At 41.4% G+C, this 20,652-nt stretch overlaps 1 protein-coding gene across 1 annotated transcript; it reads left to right on the top strand.

Moving 5' to 3' along the window:
- The first annotated feature begins 29 nt into the window (after nt 1-29).
- Nucleotides 30-20,082, top strand: pdcd11 (programmed cell death 11). The gene is made up of 36 exons (XM_066693405.1): nt 30-115; nt 642-753; nt 851-988; nt 1,704-1,871; nt 1,951-2,112; nt 2,535-2,658; nt 2,831-3,006; nt 3,138-3,245; nt 3,846-4,052; nt 4,240-4,364; nt 4,456-4,516; nt 4,628-4,774; nt 4,972-5,223; nt 5,500-5,634; nt 5,864-6,058; nt 6,191-6,361; nt 6,462-6,675; nt 6,792-6,944; nt 7,561-7,676; nt 8,089-8,606; nt 9,290-9,352; nt 10,475-10,553; nt 11,031-11,120; nt 11,578-11,680; nt 12,045-12,222; nt 12,623-12,679; nt 13,106-13,228; nt 13,562-13,684; nt 14,070-14,241; nt 14,870-14,968; nt 15,838-15,984; nt 16,185-16,435; nt 16,609-16,777; nt 16,918-17,071; nt 17,585-17,750; nt 19,239-20,082. Exons 2-36 carry the CDS (start codon nt 652-654, stop codon nt 19,408-19,410), a joined length of 5,418 nt encoding a protein of 1,805 aa, XP_066549502.1. The 5' UTR covers nt 30-115; nt 642-651; the 3' UTR covers nt 19,411-20,082.
- The last annotated feature ends 570 nt before the right edge of the window (nt 20,083-20,652 follow it).

Consider the following 20,652-nt stretch of genomic DNA (forward strand, 5'->3'; position numbering starts at 1 on the left):
GAAGGAAGTACTCTTGTTTTTTCATACTATGTACTTCCGGAGGTTAAAAACATGGCGTACCACATGTGAATTTGTACGGGAGGCACACTGTAATAGAAAAACAGCAGACCTGAAGGTAAATAAACGTATTGTAGAGATCCGTTTTTCTGATCGCAGGATCCGATGCAGACGATTAAATGTAACATTAGAAGTTGAACAATTCCCTTTAATTAATCAGGACAATCGACTGTCTCCTTGGAGAGTTATGGGGGTTTGGTGTTTTGCAATATAAAACCTTTATCAAAATGTAATTTTACACATTGTTTAATTTATATATGAATCTGTGTACATCGCGTTTTCAAGCTCTACAGAGATCCCATAGAGAAAGCATGCTAATCGATAATAAATATATGAAGGAACTCAAATTAACATGTGAGACTGGGATCGGAATGCTTATCGTATTAATTCAGCATGATCTCCAGTTTAACTCATGCAGAGGGTGTATTTTGTATTTTATTTTACTGAGATAATATAGTAAAGCAGAAGTGTATGTACATACATTCAGCATACGTGTAATTACGTTCCTCACGTGGTATATAATACTGTGTTAAAGTTAAATGTTCAACACATGCATATTTCTAACTGTACATATTTGATTTTAGGAAAGAAAACATGGCATCAGCAGAGGATGATTTTCCCCGTGGTGGGTCATTTAAAAAACCCAAAGGGGTCAAACCTGTAAGGGAATTTGTGGAGAAAGATAATTTGTTCGAGGTGAGTAAACCTACTTCTGATGATTTTTTAAAAACATTTTTCTGGCAACAGAGTGAATTATAAAACAAATCATAATCGTGTTCTTGTTTTTTTTCAGACGCAAGAGCCAGAAAAAGGAAAGAAAAGAAAGAAAGTAAAACGAGAGGTGGAGAAGAAGCCCAAAAAACTAAAGTCCAACGAAGAGGAAACTCTCAAGCTCAATGCATCAACAACTGTCGAAATTCTTCATTTAAAGGTCAGTTGATATACTTTTGTATGCTGTCAAGAGACCACACTTTGAGTGTGGTATAATAAAGGTCATTGGCAGTTATTTTTCCATTAATTTTAGAATAATAGAAGTAAAGTGACCTGAGCACAAAGTAGTAACTGAAGCAGGACAAATGTCTCTTTCACTATCTTTTCACCAGATGTACAATGGTGGGAAATTCTGGTCCTGGGCAGACAGTGGGGTCCCCTATTTGTTTATCTTCTTACCTCTCATTCGCTTAATCCAACTATTAATTTGTTAAATGTAATAATTTAAGCAGTTTCCAGGTTGCAAGCAGGTAGGAGTTTTAGAGAGACTACACCCTCTAGTGATCACTTAATGTATCTGTTTGTCAGATGGTCTACTCTAAGTTGTATTGATAATGGGCAAAATATTCAAATGGCAAAAAAGAATGGGGGTGTCTAATTGTTTGCTTATTGATGTTACTCAGTGGCCAAGAAAGTCATCTGGAAGTTCTGTTATGATCTTACATTTGGGAATTTTGGTACCAGATAACAATACAAACTATTTTAACTTTTATGAAAATGTGTGTATGTGCAGGGTTTTGCAATAGTGGGTAATTGCATGTAAAAATAATGTGATTTATTGTAACAATTCGCTGTGCATAAGAGCATTTGCCAAGAAATTATTATTATAATAATATGTTGTTTGTTTGTTGAAATGTGTGCTGCTCCGGTTTCAGAATGTGACAGTGGGAACTCTGGTCCTGGGCTGTGTGAAGGAGGCGCGTGATTTTGAGCTTGTTGTCAGTTTGCCAAGTGGCCTCACAGGCTACATCCAGATCACCAGAATCTCAGACGCCTACACCAAGATCCTCAATGAGCAGGTGGACGCAGGAGAGAGTCTGGAGGTGAGGGGCTTCCTGGGCATTTTTCCTGGGTTTCTTCAGCCTTCACTTGCTTGGTCTCACGTCTCTGCTGTGCCCACAGGACACTTTGGCCCTTCCCCTCCTGTTTCCCCCTGGGATGGTGTTGCGCTGTGTGGTGTTCAGTCTGGAGGTCACTAAAAGAGGACATCAGAGCATCAAACTGTCAATCAACCCCAGGGAGGTCAACAAAGGGCTGAGTGCAGGCTCTCTTAAAGCAGGGCAGGTGAGTTTGGGCCTGTCGCCTTTAAGGGTACAGGTAAAAAGATTAACAATTTTACCCAGAAGGTGAAATCTTATGAATCTTACAAAACTAAAGGACTAATAGGCATGTTCTCAACCAAGTGAAATGCCAATCTTGAAGCAGCTTTAACTATATCAGCTTTCATAGGAGACAGGAGACACTTCTTTACACAGAGTTGTTACAATCTGGAACAAACTGCCTAGCGATGTGGTTGAAGCTGACAATCTGGGAACATTAAAAAATAGACTGGATAGGATCCTTGGATCACAGTTATTAATGGACACCAAACGAGCACGATGGGTGAAATGGCCTCCTCTCATTTGAAAACTTTCTTATGTTCATAATCCAGTGTGGCTAGTTAGGATAACCACAGTGCTCACATGAACCCCCTGCCTTCATTGCAGCTGCTCAGTGGCATTGTGGCCAGCATTGAGGATCATGGCTACTTGGTAGACATTGGCGTCAGTGGAACCAAGGCATTCTTACCCAGACAGAAGGCAAAAGAGGACCTTAAATTGGAAAGCAATGGTGAGTTGCAGAAATTCACATGGAGGAAAAAAAAAAAAAAAAGTTGATTGTAGTTGGTGGAGTGTGTTGGCACACATGGATACTGATTCCTCTGTGAAAATAAGCACCTTCAACATTTACCTTACATTTCCTGAAATGTCCATGCGAAAATGTATTGCTCCTGCTGTTTCAGAGCTGAAGGTAGGCCAGTATCTGAACTGCCTGCTGGAGGAGGTGAAGAACGAGGGCCGCATCGTCCGCCTGTCTGTCAGCCCCTCTGGCATTGCCCAGGCCGTGGCAAAGGCAGAGCAGGGCTGGACACTCAGCAACCTACTGCCCGGACTGGTAGTGAAGGCCCAGGTCAAACAGGTACCAGCACTAGCAAATGTATGCGCTCAAACACAAACACTGTTGTGCATATAGGTGGTTAAGGTTATAGTTACAATCGGGTTAAGAAAGCCCTGTGATGATTTATCTCTGCCTTCTCATTGGCTGTCTAGGTGACCTCTCACGGCCTCTTTTTGGGCTTCCTGTCCTCTTTCACTGGCTCTGTGGACTTCCTGCACATGGATCCAGAGAGAGCCTCCAGCTACAGCCCAGGGGATGCTGTGAGTACTGATGTGCATGAATGATAGTGTAGCCTGCTCAATTCTCTTCATGCTGTCTGTTTGACTTGATCTTTAATTTTGTAAATACTGTTAGATATGGTTTGTGCACAAATCTGTTTCTAACTTCATTCATTAATTTAGTATTTAAGCCATCTTTACATGCTAATTGAGACTAATCTGTTCCCTGTGAGTTAATGTGTGTTTTTTATGTACCCTGGAGATTTTTAAACATTTTATTATTAACTTGCATGCAGTCTGTGGCTTTTTAATGCTCAGTTATAACCGATGAGGAAATTATTGTTAGCATAAAGGTAAAGTATCACACTGGAGGCAACTGCAAGAATTAAATGAGTTACTGTCAAATCTAGGATGATTAATTAACCTGTCTCCACAGGACTGTATGCCAATTAGCAATAAAGAGGCTCACAAAAGTAACTGTTTTTTAATGAACTGCGACTTCATTGTAATTTTCAACCAATTCATATTCCAAGTTGTGCGGTACAGACCACTGCCTGTATATGTGAGTGCTGCGCTGTGAAGTGGTGTTATCCTGTGCAACCCCCTCTGTGTTTCTGAGTGTCGTTGTCTGCTGTCCTGCAGTTGAAGGCCTGTGTGCTATACATCCTGCCCTCCATGCGGACAGTTGGCTTCAGCCTGCTGCCTCATCTGCTGCAGCCCGGAGTCGCCGTGGCGCCTGTGAGCTGCGACAGTGTAGGGGATGTGGTGCAGGACTGTGCTGTGAAGACTATGCAGCAGCAATCCGGGGCCCTGCTGCAGCTGCCCGGGGGGACCCTGGCCTTCGCACACGTGAGTTTCCCCCCTCCTGTCTGTAGAGAGAACATTGTGTAAATCCTATTGCCTTTACTTTTATATACCAGTCAGATTTAATTTCCACATTTTAAGATCTACAGCATTCGAATGCTGAAATCGGTTTACATGAGCTAAGACACTTTCAACTCATGGTCATCCTGAAGTGTTTTCTTGTCTCTCACAGAGAAATTACCTAAAGGAGTCCTACAAATCCCTGGACGTCAACCGCACCCAGCCTGGCACCTCTCATACCTGCAGGGTCATAGACTTCAGCCCCTTGGAGCAGATGCCTCTGGTCAGCCTGCGCAAGTGAGTGTGTTTTGTGCTCATACTGTCCCTTTGCGCTCCTTTGACTTCACTCGCCCAAGCTGACCGTCTGTCCAACATTGTCTCCCTGCAGGAGTGTGATAGATGCCCCTTTCCTCCGATACCAGGACCTGCAGGCTGGACAGCTGGTGGAGGTATGGAGAACGTTTTGTTGATCGTCCTCCAAATGCATGCACACTGTGGTGTCTTCGCCAGTCCCTGCCGTCCTGTTTCACTCAGACGGTGGTTGTCCTCTCCCCCCGCAGGGCACAGTGATCTCCCTGCATCCTTATGGCATGCAAGTAAAGGTGACGGAGCACATCCGGGGCATGGTGCCCCGGACACACCTGGCTGACATCATCCTGAAGAACCCAGAGATCAAGTACAGCGCTGGGGACCAGATCACATGTCGGGTCAGTCTCCACAGGATTAAGTCTGTTTGTTGAATGGCCATTAACTCTCACTGGTAGATTTTAGAGCAGTGACTACTTTTCTGGGTTCTTCTATGTGGTCTTCTGGATTAATTTGACTTGAATGCCCAAGTAATCAATCAATTAATTATATTGTTTTCTCAATGAGGTTTCCTTTTTTTGTTTTGGGTGTATGGTAGGTCCTGTATGTTATATCTGAACAGAAGAAGCTAGTGTTGACCAGAAAGAAAACCCTGTTGGAGTCCATACTTCCCCGGTTCTGTACCTACGAGGATGCGAAGCCTGGCTGCGTGTCTCACTGCCACATCCTCGCTGTCAAGAACTTTGGATGCGTGGTCGGCTTCTACGGCAACATCAAGGGCCTGGTGCCCATAAAAGAGCTCAGCACAGAGCCCGCCATTGTCCCATCAGACCTCTTCTGCCTTGGCCAGGTGAGACCAGACAGGCAGGTTGCAAGACACCCCAGAGTTGGAGATCTTTGTTTTTCCCTTCAGTTGTTCACTTTCATTTTACTTATTCTCTTTGCTGTTGTCGTAAACGTATTTTAACACTAATTATTGGTCCAATGGAATTACTCGGAGCTCAGCTGGAACAACGTGGCTGTTCAGCTCCTATCCTCCCATTCGTTATTTTAGACATTTTATTGCTAAAATATCTGATTTATAAATTACAATCTTCTGGCATTGGCTATTTTGTTCTGTGTTCAGGTTGTCAAAGCCAAAGTCCTGAGGTGTGACCCTGAGCAGGAGAAGCTGATCTTGTCTTTCAAGGCTGTTTCAGAAGTCGGGGAACGGACTCGGCCCGTCCAACAGGGAGTAAAGTATGAATTTGAAACTGGAAAGGTAGGAATATACAGCTGTGTTGTGAAATGTAGTCATGGCTGGAAAAGTCTTGATTGTATTATAGACCTGCACTAAATAGAATCATATGGCAAATATTTCCTATTTTAGAGGAAAAAGGAGGTATATAATGCTGCTAGTTTTAAAATGTAAATGACTTTTTACATAGTCTGACCATATATTGATTTGTCCATGAGTGTGATCGAATGCCATTCTCTCTGATGTCTGCCAGGAAGTCCAGCTGAAGATCAATAGCAAGCTCGACAATGGCCTGGATGTTTCCATTCTCCCAGAGGGGGCGGCTGGGTTCCTGCCCAAAGCACATCTCTCTGATCATGTGTCCAACTGCTCCATCCTGTGGGAGTGTTTAAGAGAGGGTGACATCATCTCTAATGCTGTGTGCCTCAGCAAGGCCAAAGAGCACATTGTATCCTTCCTACAGCCCTTCATAATAATTTGCTTCACTTTTGAAATGATTATATATTAATTCAATCAACAAGCTGTTCATAAAAAAGAATTTTGTCTAAGAATACTGGTTTATCCTTCACTTGAAGTGTAGATTTTATCCAAGAAGCCTGCGGTGAAGACGGTGCTTGAAGAAGGAGCTGTGGCCAAGACCTTTGCTGAAGTGCATACTGGGATGCTGCTGACAGGCTGGATCAAGAGCGTCATGCCCTATGGGGTGTTTGTGGAGTTTCCTTATGGCTTGGTTGGTCTAGCTCCCAAATCTGTAAGTCCTTAAGGAAATCCATAGAGCAGAATGTCTGTGCAGTAAACAAAATCTCAGAGACACAAAGGCTTTATGTTTGTCTTTCCTATTTCCTATCCAGGCCATGAGTAACAAGTTCGTTACCAACCCCGCCGACAACTTCCAGGTAGGCCAGACTGTGGTCGCCAGGGTAACCAACCTGGATGAGGACAAGAAGCGCTTCCTGCTGAACCTGAAGGTGTCTGAGGTCAGCTTTGCAGGGCCCAGCGTAGAGGAGCAGCTGGCTGTGTGCCTGCAGGAGAGGAGCACCGCCATGAACATGATGGCCAGTCGAGGTCAGGGCTTCTCTCTCTCTCTCTCTCTCTCTCTCTCATACACGCATAAAACTGTATTCTCTGTATATTCTAGCTCCAGTACTACAGTTTGTAACTGCTCCTCTTCGTGTTTACAGGGGACTCCGAGCTGGCCGAAAATCTTTCGACTCTGACGATCGGACAGAAGTTGAAAATGACAGTGGATGAAGTGAGAGATGATGACAGCATTTCATTCAAGTCAGACCAGTATGCTGGAGCAACCATACTGGCCACTAAGCACCACTTAACTGGTTAGTGTGCATAACTGTATGATCTTTTGAAATGAACACATGACGCTGTACAATGAAAACAAGTGTACCTTTATCTATAGAGACCGTATCACCCTTTAATTATTTTAAGCTTATTTTCCTCTTTGGTTAAACATATTAAAATAGGATCTCCTAGTTTATGGATTTTATTGCAGGCTTGCATTCAGTTGAATTTTGGTAGCTAGGCTTTAGATCAGGGGTCTCAAACTCAATTCCTGAAGGGCTGTATGTTGGCTTGGTTTTTGTTCCAACGGACTCCTCAATTACTTTATTTTAGACCCCTGCTTTAATGTTTTTTCAGCATAATGGCAATATCATGTTATGCAAAGTAATTCTGAATGACATCAACAAAGTTAAAATAGTTTTAACAAGCAATGAAAAGACACTTTAACACTTACGCAAGCCAACAACATAGGAGTAAAGTGATGTTCTTTCCTAATGAATCTGTTATAGTGCCATGGTATACCATCCCTTATAATCCTATGTCCTCAGCTGAACCCCCACCCCCGCCTAGATCTGATGCTTATGTTCCACATTACGAGACTCATGAATTGAGGCAAGAATATGCTCTGTTAATGTCAGATTGTGTTCTCCTCAGGTGTCACTGTGTCACAGGGTCAGAAGGTCACGGCCGTGGTGCTTAATGTGGACTTCCTCACTTCCCACATCCATGTCTCCCTCCTCCCAAAGCTGGTTTCCAAGAAACGAATGGCGGTAAGAACAGGAAAGGCTGAAAAAACAGTTTCTCTCCTGCTTGGTTTTGCCTTTGGTAATGGGTCTCAAGTCTGACAGGCCTCAGATATTTATTTTGTTAATCTTACAAATAGAAACTGTTTGTTTTCAGCATCTATCGCATCTTCTGCCAGTACTATTGAAAATCATTATGTCATCATTGTACCAATATGGCGAGGCTTCACACATTATGAATATGTAATATTGCTTTTAAAAATAAACAAATCTTAAATGCAAGTTACATTTGCAAAGAAATAATAAAGGAAGTATTTTATCCAAGGAAAATATGGTTCTAAATACATTCTTTGTCAGCTTGGTATAAGTCTTATTTGTGGGTGGGTGATGTGGTTCTAGCAGCACGTTATTAAGGATCTCTAACCACCTCTTCTTCCAGCTCCAGCGAAATGCCAAAGTGGTTGCCACAGTGCAGTACATTGAACAGGACTTTGCTGTAATCTCACTGGGTGAAAGCAGCCAACTCACCTACATCCTCTTGGCTGCCCACCTCAATGACACCTTCCACTTCGAGTCTGAGAAGCTCAGTGTCGGGATGGACCTGATCGTCACTGTGGCCGAGCCCAGCTCTGAGCAGCTGGGAGGACTTCCCCTGGTGGTGCGGGGGTCTGAGAAACTGCCATTCGTCAGTCGAGAACGTAGGGAGTCCGTGAGCAAGGAGGCGAATCCCATCCGCAGCCAGCACTCGTTTGCCTTGGACGAAGAGGTCATCGGCACGGTCAAGTCCATCAAGCCCACCTGTGTCCTCCTGGCCTTGGATGGAGGGGTCACAGGCAGCCTCCACGTCTCGGAGATTCAAGAGAACGTCACACCAGGCAGTTTTCCCACCTCCACTCTGAAAATAGGCAGCACTGTCACTGCACGGGTCATTGGGGGCAAAGAGGCCAAAAGTCACAAGTGAGTCTGTCAATTGCCCCGATTTCCTTTCATCTTATTTTCAATTACTTTTAAAGCCCCTTTCTATATAAAGGCAACCCACTAGATTGGTGTTTAAGTTTTTTATGCATTTCGTTAAGAGTAAACTTAATATTAATACATAATATCATCACTCACTTTGGAGGTGAATTATTTGGAATATATATGCTGATAGTCTTTGTAGTCTGTTCATAGATTAAAATGTCAATAAATTATATAGGCATGCCTTATTTCATTGTTTTTATGACAACAGTACTGGTTAGGTCATGTCTGAGTCGCATTCACAAATTCATGACTGATCTGAAAAGTATGTCTGAGGTTGTTTTTCAAACCAATTAGAAACAATCTTGGATCTTTTTTTCTCTGAGCACTTTCATTTTATTTGTAAATGCTACTATTTCAAAATGTGACAGTGTTATTGCCATGATAAAATACTTTCTGGGTTTTTGGAACAGCCGCCATTCTAGCAAATACATAGTCTGGTTGGAAACTTAATTGTCTTGGATGTTTTGAAGAAACTGACACTAAAACAAAGCCTTACATCATTTTACTGTTCTTTATATAAAAAAAAAAAACTTAAGGACATTCAATTAAGTGTCTATATCTTTAAAGTACACTATTTTTAACCTGAATACATTTTCCTTTTACATTTTTTCCCCCTGTAGGTTTTTGCCAATTACACATCCAAAATTCACATATACCATCCCTGAATTGACCCTTCTATCCAGGTGAGAATCTTCACATTTGTGCATTTGGCTTTTCATGTAATGTTGATCTGAGGATACCAATGCAAAATGCTGGGGTCTTTGGAGGTTCCTGAAGATCCCTTAATATTTTAGCAATTTTTTTTGTCTGATTAGTCGAAGTCTTTTTCTGCATGGATTGGTAGGTTGAGAAGGAGGAGGGGAGTAACACAATTTATGCAGCACTCGGCAAAATGTATTGCATAGTATTTTCTTGAGCTAGCATTTCTCAGATGTCAATTAAATCAGCACCACAGTCAAGTCAAGTTACAAAAGTATCTAGGACCAAACACAGAACCAAGTGGGTTTTCTTTTTCCACACTCCAACCGTATTTATTTCAGTATCATGTGATTCCTGCCTGACAGCTTTAAGCTGCTCCCTTAAAGTGACTGTAGCCATGCAGAGACAGGGCTTGATGAAGTATTCATGTCTCACAGAGACTGCAGAGATGGAGAGCTCAGTTAAGTGAAGTGCTGATGCTGGCTGTTCTGTACTGCACTGGGCACTGGTGCATTGACTGTGATAGCTTACAGGACTACTAGCTAAATACAATATTTTTTATTTATTTTTCCTGTGTCTTGTAGAGATGAATGGAATAAGGAAATGAGAATGGCGTGTTTCGCTGTATAAGCTCATGAATTACCCACAGTTAATAGCTTCTCATTTGCCATTAGGTGGGCATTAGGTCTACTGACTTAAACTTTGTATTTTATTGATCTTTCCGTCCTGCGTTCGTGTGGATGCACGTGTTTTTCTGCCCGTGTCTGTCCATACATTTTTGAGCATGCCTGTCAAGCCCGTGTTTGTTTGTGTATTTGTTGGTAAAATCTTCAAAGTAAACCCTTGTCACTGTCTGAGCATTGTTGTGTTTCAGTAGCAAGCATGGACAACAAGACCAATGTTATATGGCTTTTTGTTATGCAGTGCAGATTAAAAAAACTGCAGGCTTGTGTACAAAACCATGCATGACGCAGAAAAGCAAAATAAATTATTTTAACAATCATATCTGCAATAGGACACCCGTTCCTGTTCCTGCTGTTAGATCACAGTATGTTTGCATGTGTGTCTCCTCCCCCTCACCCGGCCTGTGTGTGTCCTCTTGACAGCAACCCCACGGATGAGCAGTCACTCAAGTGTATGAAGACCTTTGAAGCCGGTCAGGAAATCACCTGCTATGTGTCCAAGGTAATAATGTATAGAAAGAAGAAATAAAGATGGTTATTAAAAAGAATGGTTCTTGGCAACAGTGTTTTGTTTTGTAGACAAATGAAAGGTCTGTGTTTGATCTGCTTCTAAATTGTGAGCCGAAGTCAATAACTGGAGTATTTTTTCTCCAGTATCTTTTATTTTTTAGGTATACAAGTAATTGTATTTTTATGATTTAATAAAATTCTATAATAAAATCAAACCGTGTATAGCTACTTTTGCCAACAATCTAACATATTTATTGTTCCACCCATGTTAGAGAGCCATGGATATATTCTCAGAAACCTTAGGTAACTGCAGGGCAAGGCCGTATTCTACAGAGGACCCTTGTTCAGCAGTTTATGAATTTGTGTGCTGGTTATAATTGGACTTTGGGTAGAATGGTGTCATTGTAATCATCCTATGCAGTCAACGCGAGTTTCTGTTTCAATCTTGATCTTCTGTCTTTGGATTCAGTACAACCCTATGAAGAAGCGCCTGGAGGTCGATGTGAACTTGCTACTCGCTGGGAAAGTGGAATTGCTGGCAATGAGCCTTAACCCTAAAGTACGTCACCTAGTATTGCACTGTACTGTATTTCCACTGGGTGCCACACACTTAATCTTATATATTGTTGCATGTATATTACAGTATTTTTTATATATTAGATATGTGTTTGTGTATATTGACATTTTATACATAGATATGATTTTTTGAATTTTGAAAGCTGTTAAATTTTTTATTAGCTAATGGACTGATAGAGGTTTGAATTTAGTTTTTATAATGTAGAGCTTTGAACACCAACCAACTGTACACACAATCTATATTGGGCCACATAACCTACTGTACTTAATTTAAAATGCTTTTAGAAAATTCTCTGTGGGAACCCACAACTGTGTCTCGAGAGCATCACTAGCATACAGAACACAAACCATTACTAAGAAGTCAATCCTGTTTTGTATCATAATACTGCACCATGAAATACTTGATAATTTTACTGATCCTTTTTTTTTATTTTTTATAGGAGATTAAATATCCAAAGAGGTATTTTAAAGAGGGGCAGGCTCTGAAGGCTACTGTGGTCGGGCCCAACCCTAGCAGAAAACAGCTTATTCTTACTCTCACAGGTAGGGTGCCTTGCTCCCCAGGCTTTTTCTCTCTGCCTGTATAGTTTGTCCTGTATCTGTGGGCGTAGTTAAAGAAAAATAGTAACCATTTGAAATATACAACAGTGATATTTTACCATGATAGAGTCATGGTTTTGTGTGAATTAAAGTAACGTGGTAAATTAATACATTTATGTTAGTTTATGGAATTATGGAACAGAACTACCTGTATTGCAGTATTTTGCTAAAGACCATTGTGTAAGTGAAGAGTGAGTGTTTATGACCATACTAAATGGTAAATGGCTCTACTGTGTGTGTGTGTGTGTGTGTGTGAGTGTGTACACATGTATGTTAGGTATGTTTATTTCGTTCCCTTCCGCCCCAGGTATGCACAGCCTGACTAAAGGAGTTCTCACTCTGGGGGTTATCGTCAAAGTGGCCAGCAACACTGGCCTGACCGTATCGATGCCTTTTGCAAGGTCTGGCCGGGTGTCAGTCATGGACCTCACCGACTCCTACAGGCCCAAGCCACTGGACAAGTATAGCGTGGGTCAGGTTGTTAGGTGAGTGGAATCTCTATACAGGTCCATACAGTCCATCTTTTGTATTTATTAATCCCTTACATTCAAGTAACACAGCATTGAACATTACCTTCATGCTTCTAATTTATGTATTTCGCAAAGCATAATAATAGTTATATGTATACTCTTTATTATAATTTTTGCCCACTTACAAAAAAATACTGTATTGATCACTAATGTTATGAATGGTGGTTGCAGTTAAGTTTTATCATCTATCGACTCTTTCCTCCTGTAGACTTCTTTTAATGCCCTAATTCACATAAGTTTAAAATTGTCTCGGAAATTGCAGAGGTATGAGTGGGGAAAGCCTTTTCTGTATAGGCAGACTGTGATTTTTCCATCTAGATTAATCAAATAAGCTCCCCTGACCTCTTCTGCTTAGGTGCTGTATTATTGAAGATGATGACAAAAAGTTCCAGCTGTCCCTGCGGAAGTCCAGGTAGGTCACGGTGGATCTTGAAATGGCCTCAACAAGGACCTCCGTGCTGCATTATTTAACTTAGCAGATGCAATATAACACATTATTTTTTACATACAATTACCCATTTCTTGTGGTTAAGGACGTGTCTGGGTTGAGTCACAACTCTTAAGTACTGGTCCTCTATAAGATCTGACCTTCGGATTAGACAGACCAACAGTGAATGAGTTATTGATGTATAATTCAAACCTACTCTGCTAAATGATCAATATTAATGAATCACTTTCTTATTAGTAGGCTTCCTGTTGACTGAAGGTGATATGAACCTCAACTTTAATTTATATACATGTTAAAAAAGGGGGGGAAGAAACACTTGACAAGGCAGTTTCTAAACAGAACGTTATGAAATAATTTGTAACTGATGCACTCTCCCCTTTCTTCCGGCAGGACAAATCCTAAGGCCAGTAATGTTTTGAAAGACCCAGAAATCCTCTCTGTTGATGACCTGAAGATAGGCCAGACTGTCCGTGGCTATGTGAAGTCTGTAGCACCCTGTGGTGTCTTCATTAGGTACTTTTTAAATGTTGAAATATACACAGAGTACTACTTCTAGATTCAACGACAGAAATGCCTAAATTGCTCTCCCTTTGGCCCTCAGAACAGCCTGAATTTGTTGGGGCATGTACAAGCGTACCACAAGTGGTGGACCATTCTAGATACACCCATGACATTGTTGTGTGTGAAAACCCTGGTGCCAGCTACCATGCCCCGTTCAAAGTCGCTTCAATATTTGTTTGGTGCCCGTTGTCCCTCTGAGTTGGACACACACGCAAACCCTATGTACGTGCCTACCTGTTTTATATAGCGTAGTCTTCTATAGCATGACCTTTTCTTGTGTTTCAGCCTGTCCAGAAACATCACAGCTCGGGCTCGTTTCAAACAGGTCACTAACTACTTTGTGAGTGATCACAATATGTATGTGGAACATATCCCTGAGCTATCACTACTCACCACCAAGATTCTGAGGTAAGAAACTACATCGCCTGTAGCTCATGAGTCCAGATTATAAACTGGTATTGAAAGACTGAAGATGCCATCTGTAATATAATCTTATTGACTAGGACTTCTTCATCCTGATTCTGTACAACCCAAATGCTTTCTAAACATTTCAAATATATTTAGATCTGCATTAGAAAATACCCAATTTATGATTGTATCAGCACATTAATTTTTATGCAATTGAATTTAAACCTAACGATATTTGTACCATTTCATAAAATTAACAAAGAACTTTCAGTATATTGAAACCTGTAAATTCTGCTGTCGATTATGTTAGTCTCCCCAGTTATAAATGGGCTTTATTGGGAAGTGGTAGTAAGAGTTTTTTTTTTTTTTTTTTTCTGTTTTAAAGTGTGGACAAAAAAAACGGTCACGTGGAGGTGTCATTTCTCCCCGAGGACACTGGGAAACCTGATGTCATCCCCGAATCTCTTGGTTTGCCTCGGAGGTTGAAGACTGAGGACAAGGAAAATCGTGAATCGGTCAAGAGGACGCGAAAGAGGGCGACCTCAGAAATCCAGCAGGTGAGGTCCTGCTGTCTCACACCGGCCAGGCTGTCCTGCTTTTCAAACATTTCTCCACAAACGCATCCAATTGACCTTTGAGAAATCTTATTTTAAAAACAAACCAATTGCTTCAAGATTGGTGGAATTTAAAAATGATCTATATTACAATTTTCTTTTTTTTACAACCGCATTTAGGTCTGTTAAAAAGGTCGATCACTGCAAGACCAAAGATCAGTTGAGAACTTAATAGATGACTCCTGGCTTGTTTTATCCTTCCAGATATACATATATTTAATTGCACAGTGGTTTTCATGTAGATAATTTTTGTTTTAGGTAAATCGGAAATTCAATCCTAGTAATCTTACACATCACAGGAATCAAATTTGTTTGTGATTTCCGGGTTGCAATCTTGGTTTCTTAAAGCAGCAGAAAAAAAATGATTCTAGCAAAAGCAGGCTCGGGAGAAGAAAGCTGCATGTGAACTTGCATCAAACAAATTCCATGTGCAGGAATAATACAGCTAATATCGATCAGAAGATCATAAAAGCAGTAGATCCTTAGAGACGGTTTGGTGAGCCGTGTCCTTTACTGAGCATTTACTGAGTTTTAGGGTTGTTTATTCATCTCTGTCTTGGTTTGCCCTCAGGAGGTGGTAGCTGAGAAACGGAAGAAGGAGAACGACAGTGGGGTGGAGGCCTATTTCAGGGAGGAGGATGAGGATGAAGACGCACACGCACACCCAAAGGCAAGTTTTGAAGAAGGATGTTGTGTGATCTCTTGTTGTCTTTGTGTACATTGTTCTTTCAACTATTTCAAATGTCACAATAACACCTACTGAACCACATACATTACAAACAGTTTAGATTTACAGCACTTTTGCTTTAGGCAAATTATCAGTGGTTTATTCATGTGCCAAGTTTTTATATTGTTTCAAAGAAGGCAGGGATACTGGTTCTGTTAACCCCTTTTCAGTATATTGCAAAGAGTGATTCTAGTTCCTTATAAAATCAGGGATTATCAGTCTGGCATTTTTAAAGTGTTTCCCTTCAAGTATCCTGTCAAATCTGTATACAAGAGTTATGCAATTAATTTAGATTTTAAGCAGTTAAAAAAAGAGGCATCATAATGGGGAGGAAAAAAGGAAATGGTGTAAGCTAACCATTGTTTACGCAAAGTCTTCTCTCTGAACATGCACTGGATGGAAAATTGTAGGATAAAAGGTCAGGAAAACATTATCCCTGCAAATGGAAAGGAATGACTCATCCTATGTGCTGGGCAAGCTGCAGATGTGCTCTTGGCAAAAGCTGAATGTGACGTTAGATACTGAACCCCTGATGCTAAAGGGTTGACTTTGGTTTAGTTTTTGTGTGTGTGTGTGTGTGTTTTTGTGTGTGTTTTTGAGAAAATGAATTGAGTAATGTTAATACTGAGCTTATTAGCATATCTCGCTAAAATGAGGAGGTAATTCTATGCAACATGAGCAATAGCCTGTAAGAGTCTCCTATATTACCCGCAACACCTAATAGGGAACGTCACATTGATTTCGGTGGTTATTTTAAATAAATAACTAAGGTCCAGGTCCTTGAGTGTCATGTCTCTTTCCTCCCTTTCCAGACTCGAGGAGCGTCTGTGGCACCCCAGAGGCTTCAGGTCACCAGTGGTTTCTCATGGGACACGGCCCTCAGCACTCTGCGACCGGCCACCATGGGCCCTGAGGACGATGACTCCAGTGAGGCAGAGGAGGAGAAGGAATGCAAGAAGGTAAGCAGCTGCACAGTACTACACCACCTGCCATAGGAATCGGCAAGGCAAACAGCTACTCGTCAGTCAAGCTATCATTGGTGAATGCTTATCTGGCTAGAAATCTAGCATAAGTGACTGACTTGTATTCAGTCAATCCAGTGAAGTCAGTTTTTGTTGACACTCCCCATGATGCATCTCTCTATTCCTCTCTATCCCAGCCCCAGAAGACAAACAAGCGTGAGAAAGTGGAAGAGAGGCAGCGTGCAGAGAAGGAGCTGCTGCGTGTGGAGACTGAGCTGATGGACTCCGGCCGCCGGCCCCAGACCGCCAATGACTTCGACCGGCTGCTGCTGAGCTCCCCGGACAGCTCCCTGCTGTGGCTGCAGTACATGGCCTTCCACCTGCAGGCCACTGAGATCGAGCAGGCACGAGCTGTGGCCGAGAGGGCCCTCAAGACCATCTCCTTCAGGTCAGCCCGTGGGGTGTTCAGGCTCATCCCTGCATAGTATCCACTTACAATGGTCGTATGTGCTTCAGTGACCCTGCGTGTTTAGTCTTGGGTCTTAAAAAATCTTTGAATCTGTGTGGAGTCTTGTATGCAGTCTTGTCACTAACATGGCATGTGTATGTGGGTGTCTCCAGGGAGGAGCAGGAGAAGCTGAACGTTTGGGTGGCTCTACTGAACCTGGAGAACCTGTATGGGACTGTGGAGAGCCTGCAGAAGGTGTTTGACCGAGCGGTGCAGTACTGTGAGCCCCTGCCTGTCTTCCAGCAGTTGGCTGACATCTACGCCAAGTCCAACAAACACAAGGTGACCCCCCTCCCTCTCTCTCTGCTCCATTCTGTACTCCACACATACTGCTTCATCTACAATGAGCATAGGGGACACAGAAAAGCTAGAACTGTATACTTCTTTGAAGGCTGAGCTAATAGAAGTTTTTGTCCCCACAGGAAGCCGCCAGCCTGTACGCCAGCATGCTTAAACGCTTTCGCCAGGAGCGAGCAGTGTGGCTGAGCTATGGCACCTACCTGCTGAAAAATGGCCAGAAGGACGAAGCACAGAGGCTGCTGCAGAGGGCGCTCAAGAGCCTGCCAAACAAAGAGCGTAAGCCACACCTTCTTACAAATCTCCTATCTTGCAGGTATCCTTCATGAAGTTTGCGGTGTGCCTGATTGCCTGTCAGCACGGAGATGACTGTGCTACGTAGCAGAAAATCATGAAACTTGATAATTTTTTCTTACAAACCCAGAAGAATGTGTCAACAAAGTCATTTAAAAAATCTCTGGAATCTGATGGACAATGTTTCTATCGCGCTCCTTCCAAGAGCATATCAAAACATTGACTGCAATGTTGTACCTTTGATTGGGAAGTGGAAATAATTTGCATTTTAGATGCATCTCAAAGGAGAAGTTTAAGTAATAAGTCTATTGAGACCCTTTGGCAATGCTGACTCCAACTCACTGGGTGGTTCAGCCCCCACCCAACCGCTGAGGATCAGTCTACACTCATGCCGAAGGGATTTTCCCCCCCGACTTTGTCTTCTCCTGGCAGTAGAAGCCCCTGAGTGGGAATGCTAAATAGTATGTTGTCACCCATTCCTTGTTTTTCTCTTGGCAGATGTTGACTTGATTGGCAAATTCGCCCAGCTAGAGTTCCAGAACGGCAGCGTGGAGCGCGGCAAGTCCATGTTCGAGAGCATGCTCAGTAACTACCCCAAACGCACCGACTTGTGGTCCGTCTACATCGATCTCATGATCAAACACGGCTCCCAAAAAGACATCCGGTGAGTGCTCTGTACTATTTGTACCTGCTTGAAATTCAGCACCGTAAAATATGGTTTTCTGAAGGACTTAAAGTAGAACCATCCAAAGTAATGTGCAAAAGTGCATCTACTCCATAAATTAGAGGAAACATTATTGTTGGCAATATTTACCGTTTACTGGAATGTATGGAAACATTTTTTTAAATAATTTTAGGTAAGTTTTGTATGCAGTTGACCTTTAAATATTTTACATTCTTTTAGTTTTCCTCTGATAATAAAGTGCATTTGGTACACTGGAATTTAGATCAATTTTCATTGAACATCTTTGAGATAGAACAGCACAGATAAAAACCCTACAACCATCAAGCTTAATTGTGTATCATTATTTAATCTAGATATTAATATTTGTATTCTGTGATACTACAGTTTTGTTTTTCGTAATGGAGCTGACTTAACTCTCTTGGGATTTAGACTTTTTTTTGATGCTTTTAAAATTATTTTTAAGTGATTGAAATGTTTTTTGCTCTCCAGATGTTGCTTCCTTGCCCTTAAACAGTCTATTTATAGAATTATTTTTACATCTTTCAAAAGATGTGTGTCCTATTTAATCTGTTTTCAGATTTCTGGTTCCTTTCCCAAAGCAATTTAATGTCTTAATGTATGCATCTGCAAGATATCAGACACCCTGCCCTGGTACTCGTCATGCAGTGCAGCTCTTCAGACTCAATTTCCAAATTGATACCCCCTCTAACCAATGGACTGAGGGCAGTGCTGCTTACAACAGTTCCTTTTTCCAATTGGCACATTTTATAGTCTTTTTATAGACCACAAACAGATAGTGGTTGGTACGTTTACAACGCAGAACATGGCAAGAAGTCAGAGCAACAGCCTTGGGAGAAAAGCGAACAAAATGCGCAAAAGGCGTATTAATACTAGGAAAATAATATACGTGAAATGTGAAAATAAAGATAGACAAGCATAATTCCACTAAAAACTTACTTTTACATTTAGAATTGCAATATGAAAACTGCTTTAAAGTGTTCTGTTTTGCAAAGTAAGACTCTGCCAGACTGAGGCCTGGTTTCACAGACCCAAATTAGCTCTAATCAGACTATCCAATGTTATTTTAGGTGGAGTAAACAGAGACTAGTGCTAATCAAGTTAAAGCATTCGCCCCTGCATTCAGTCAAACTAAAATCAAATGTCAAATGGTCAAACAAAATAAAGTAATATAGTATTGGGCAAAATTTTCCTTGCTCCAGCTCTGGGCAAAAGCCTGCTGTTCCGCACTCCAAATCAAAGGGTACAACAAGCTTTCAGGATATATTGCAAAACGCAGTATGACTGAAGAGACTTGAGGTGAAAGAGAAGCAGGATCTCTTATTGAATCGTATAGTAATTCTGTAATTAGAAGTAATTTGTTTTGGTTTTTATTGATCTCTTTTCCATGGGAACTTGACGCTTCAGTTTTCGGCTCTCCTCATAATCCGTGCCCGTTTTTTCTTTCAGCAATATATTCGACCGTGTGATCCATCTGAGCCTGTCTGCCAAGAGGATCAAGTTCTTCTTCAAGCGCTACCTGGACTATGAAAAGAAGCACGGCTCGGACGAGAGCGTACAGGCGGTGAAAGAGAAGGCCCTCGAGTACGTAGATGCCAAGGGCTCCGCGGCTACCCAGTGAAGCAGAGGCCTGTAGACGTACAGTGCTGCCGAGGTCTTCCCTCTGACTGTCCTCGCACTCTCACCACACTGGACAAAACTGGCCCTGTACCATCTTAACTGTAAATGGAAAAAATGATGGTTTTTGCATATTGACTGATTTAAAATTAAGTTTTAATCTGAATCTTGTCAGGTCAGTTTAGCAAACAAAGAAAGATCTTGCCTTCTTCTCTTGTATCTCATAACAACTATGAATAGGTATGTATGTATGTAAGGTACTTTGGTACTTGGTTATAGTCCATTCAGTTTAGTTTTTTACTTTCCTAGTCTGTTTTCACAACCTGAGCAAAACCAGAAGTTTCTGCCTCATATAATGAAGCCAACAGTGAAACCTGATTAGTGTGAAAGAAGCTGAAATCTTTTTTTCTTCTACGAGCCCCTCAAGTATAGTTCTGTCCATTTTGTTTTGTTGGAATATTTATGGAATTTTGTCATCTTTACCTCTTTAACACCCCAGTTTTATGGAAGACGTACATCTTAAAAGGTTTGAAGAGGGAAAGGGTTTAACTGCTATAGTAGAACTGTGAATGGATATCGGTAAGAAAGGCTAAAGCTTGGAAATCCTCCTTTTTGAGAACAGTATAGTCATAACTGTATTTTTATTCTTTTTGTGATTAAACTGTTGCCACAGCAATATTTTTCATGGCTATATTTATATTCTGAAATGACTGGTGATCATTGAACAGAGAAGAAAAATAAGTATGAATTTGAATCTTTCTGTACAGTATCTTCTAGAAAACTGCATAAATATTAGGATTCAATGGACAAGTGGTGTTTTTTGTTTACGGGGTACACATTAAAAAGGCTTGTGGACTTGTGCTGAACCTCTGGGAGTGAAAGAGTCATCTGTGTGAGGCTTTCATGTCTTACACTACAGAATAACTAAGTTTGTAGATTTATTCACAGCTGTGGCCTTTACTAACAAACAGCATTTTGAAAAACTTGGTAAACATGTTTGGGTTCAAAGATCTAGTGATTCATATTCTGTTTGATCGGGAAGGAAAAATATGTGGATTTCACCTCTTCAATTGTTTTTGATCATATAAGGCTGTGATGTATTTATGGGTACAAATGTCTGCTGGGTAGGCCCTGTAGGGTGTTAACACACCAAATCGGTGTCCTGCTTAAAAAGTAGAGCAGTGGCAACAGTATGAATTAGGTACTGTAGTGTTAAAGAACAGTGCTGTTATTTAATTCAGTAAGC

This window comes from Amia ocellicauda, chromosome 20 (assembly GCF_036373705.1).
Source record: "Amia ocellicauda isolate fAmiCal2 chromosome 20, fAmiCal2.hap1, whole genome shotgun sequence".
In the NCBI taxonomy this organism is placed as follows: Eukaryota; Metazoa; Chordata; class Actinopteri; order Amiiformes; family Amiidae; genus Amia; species Amia ocellicauda.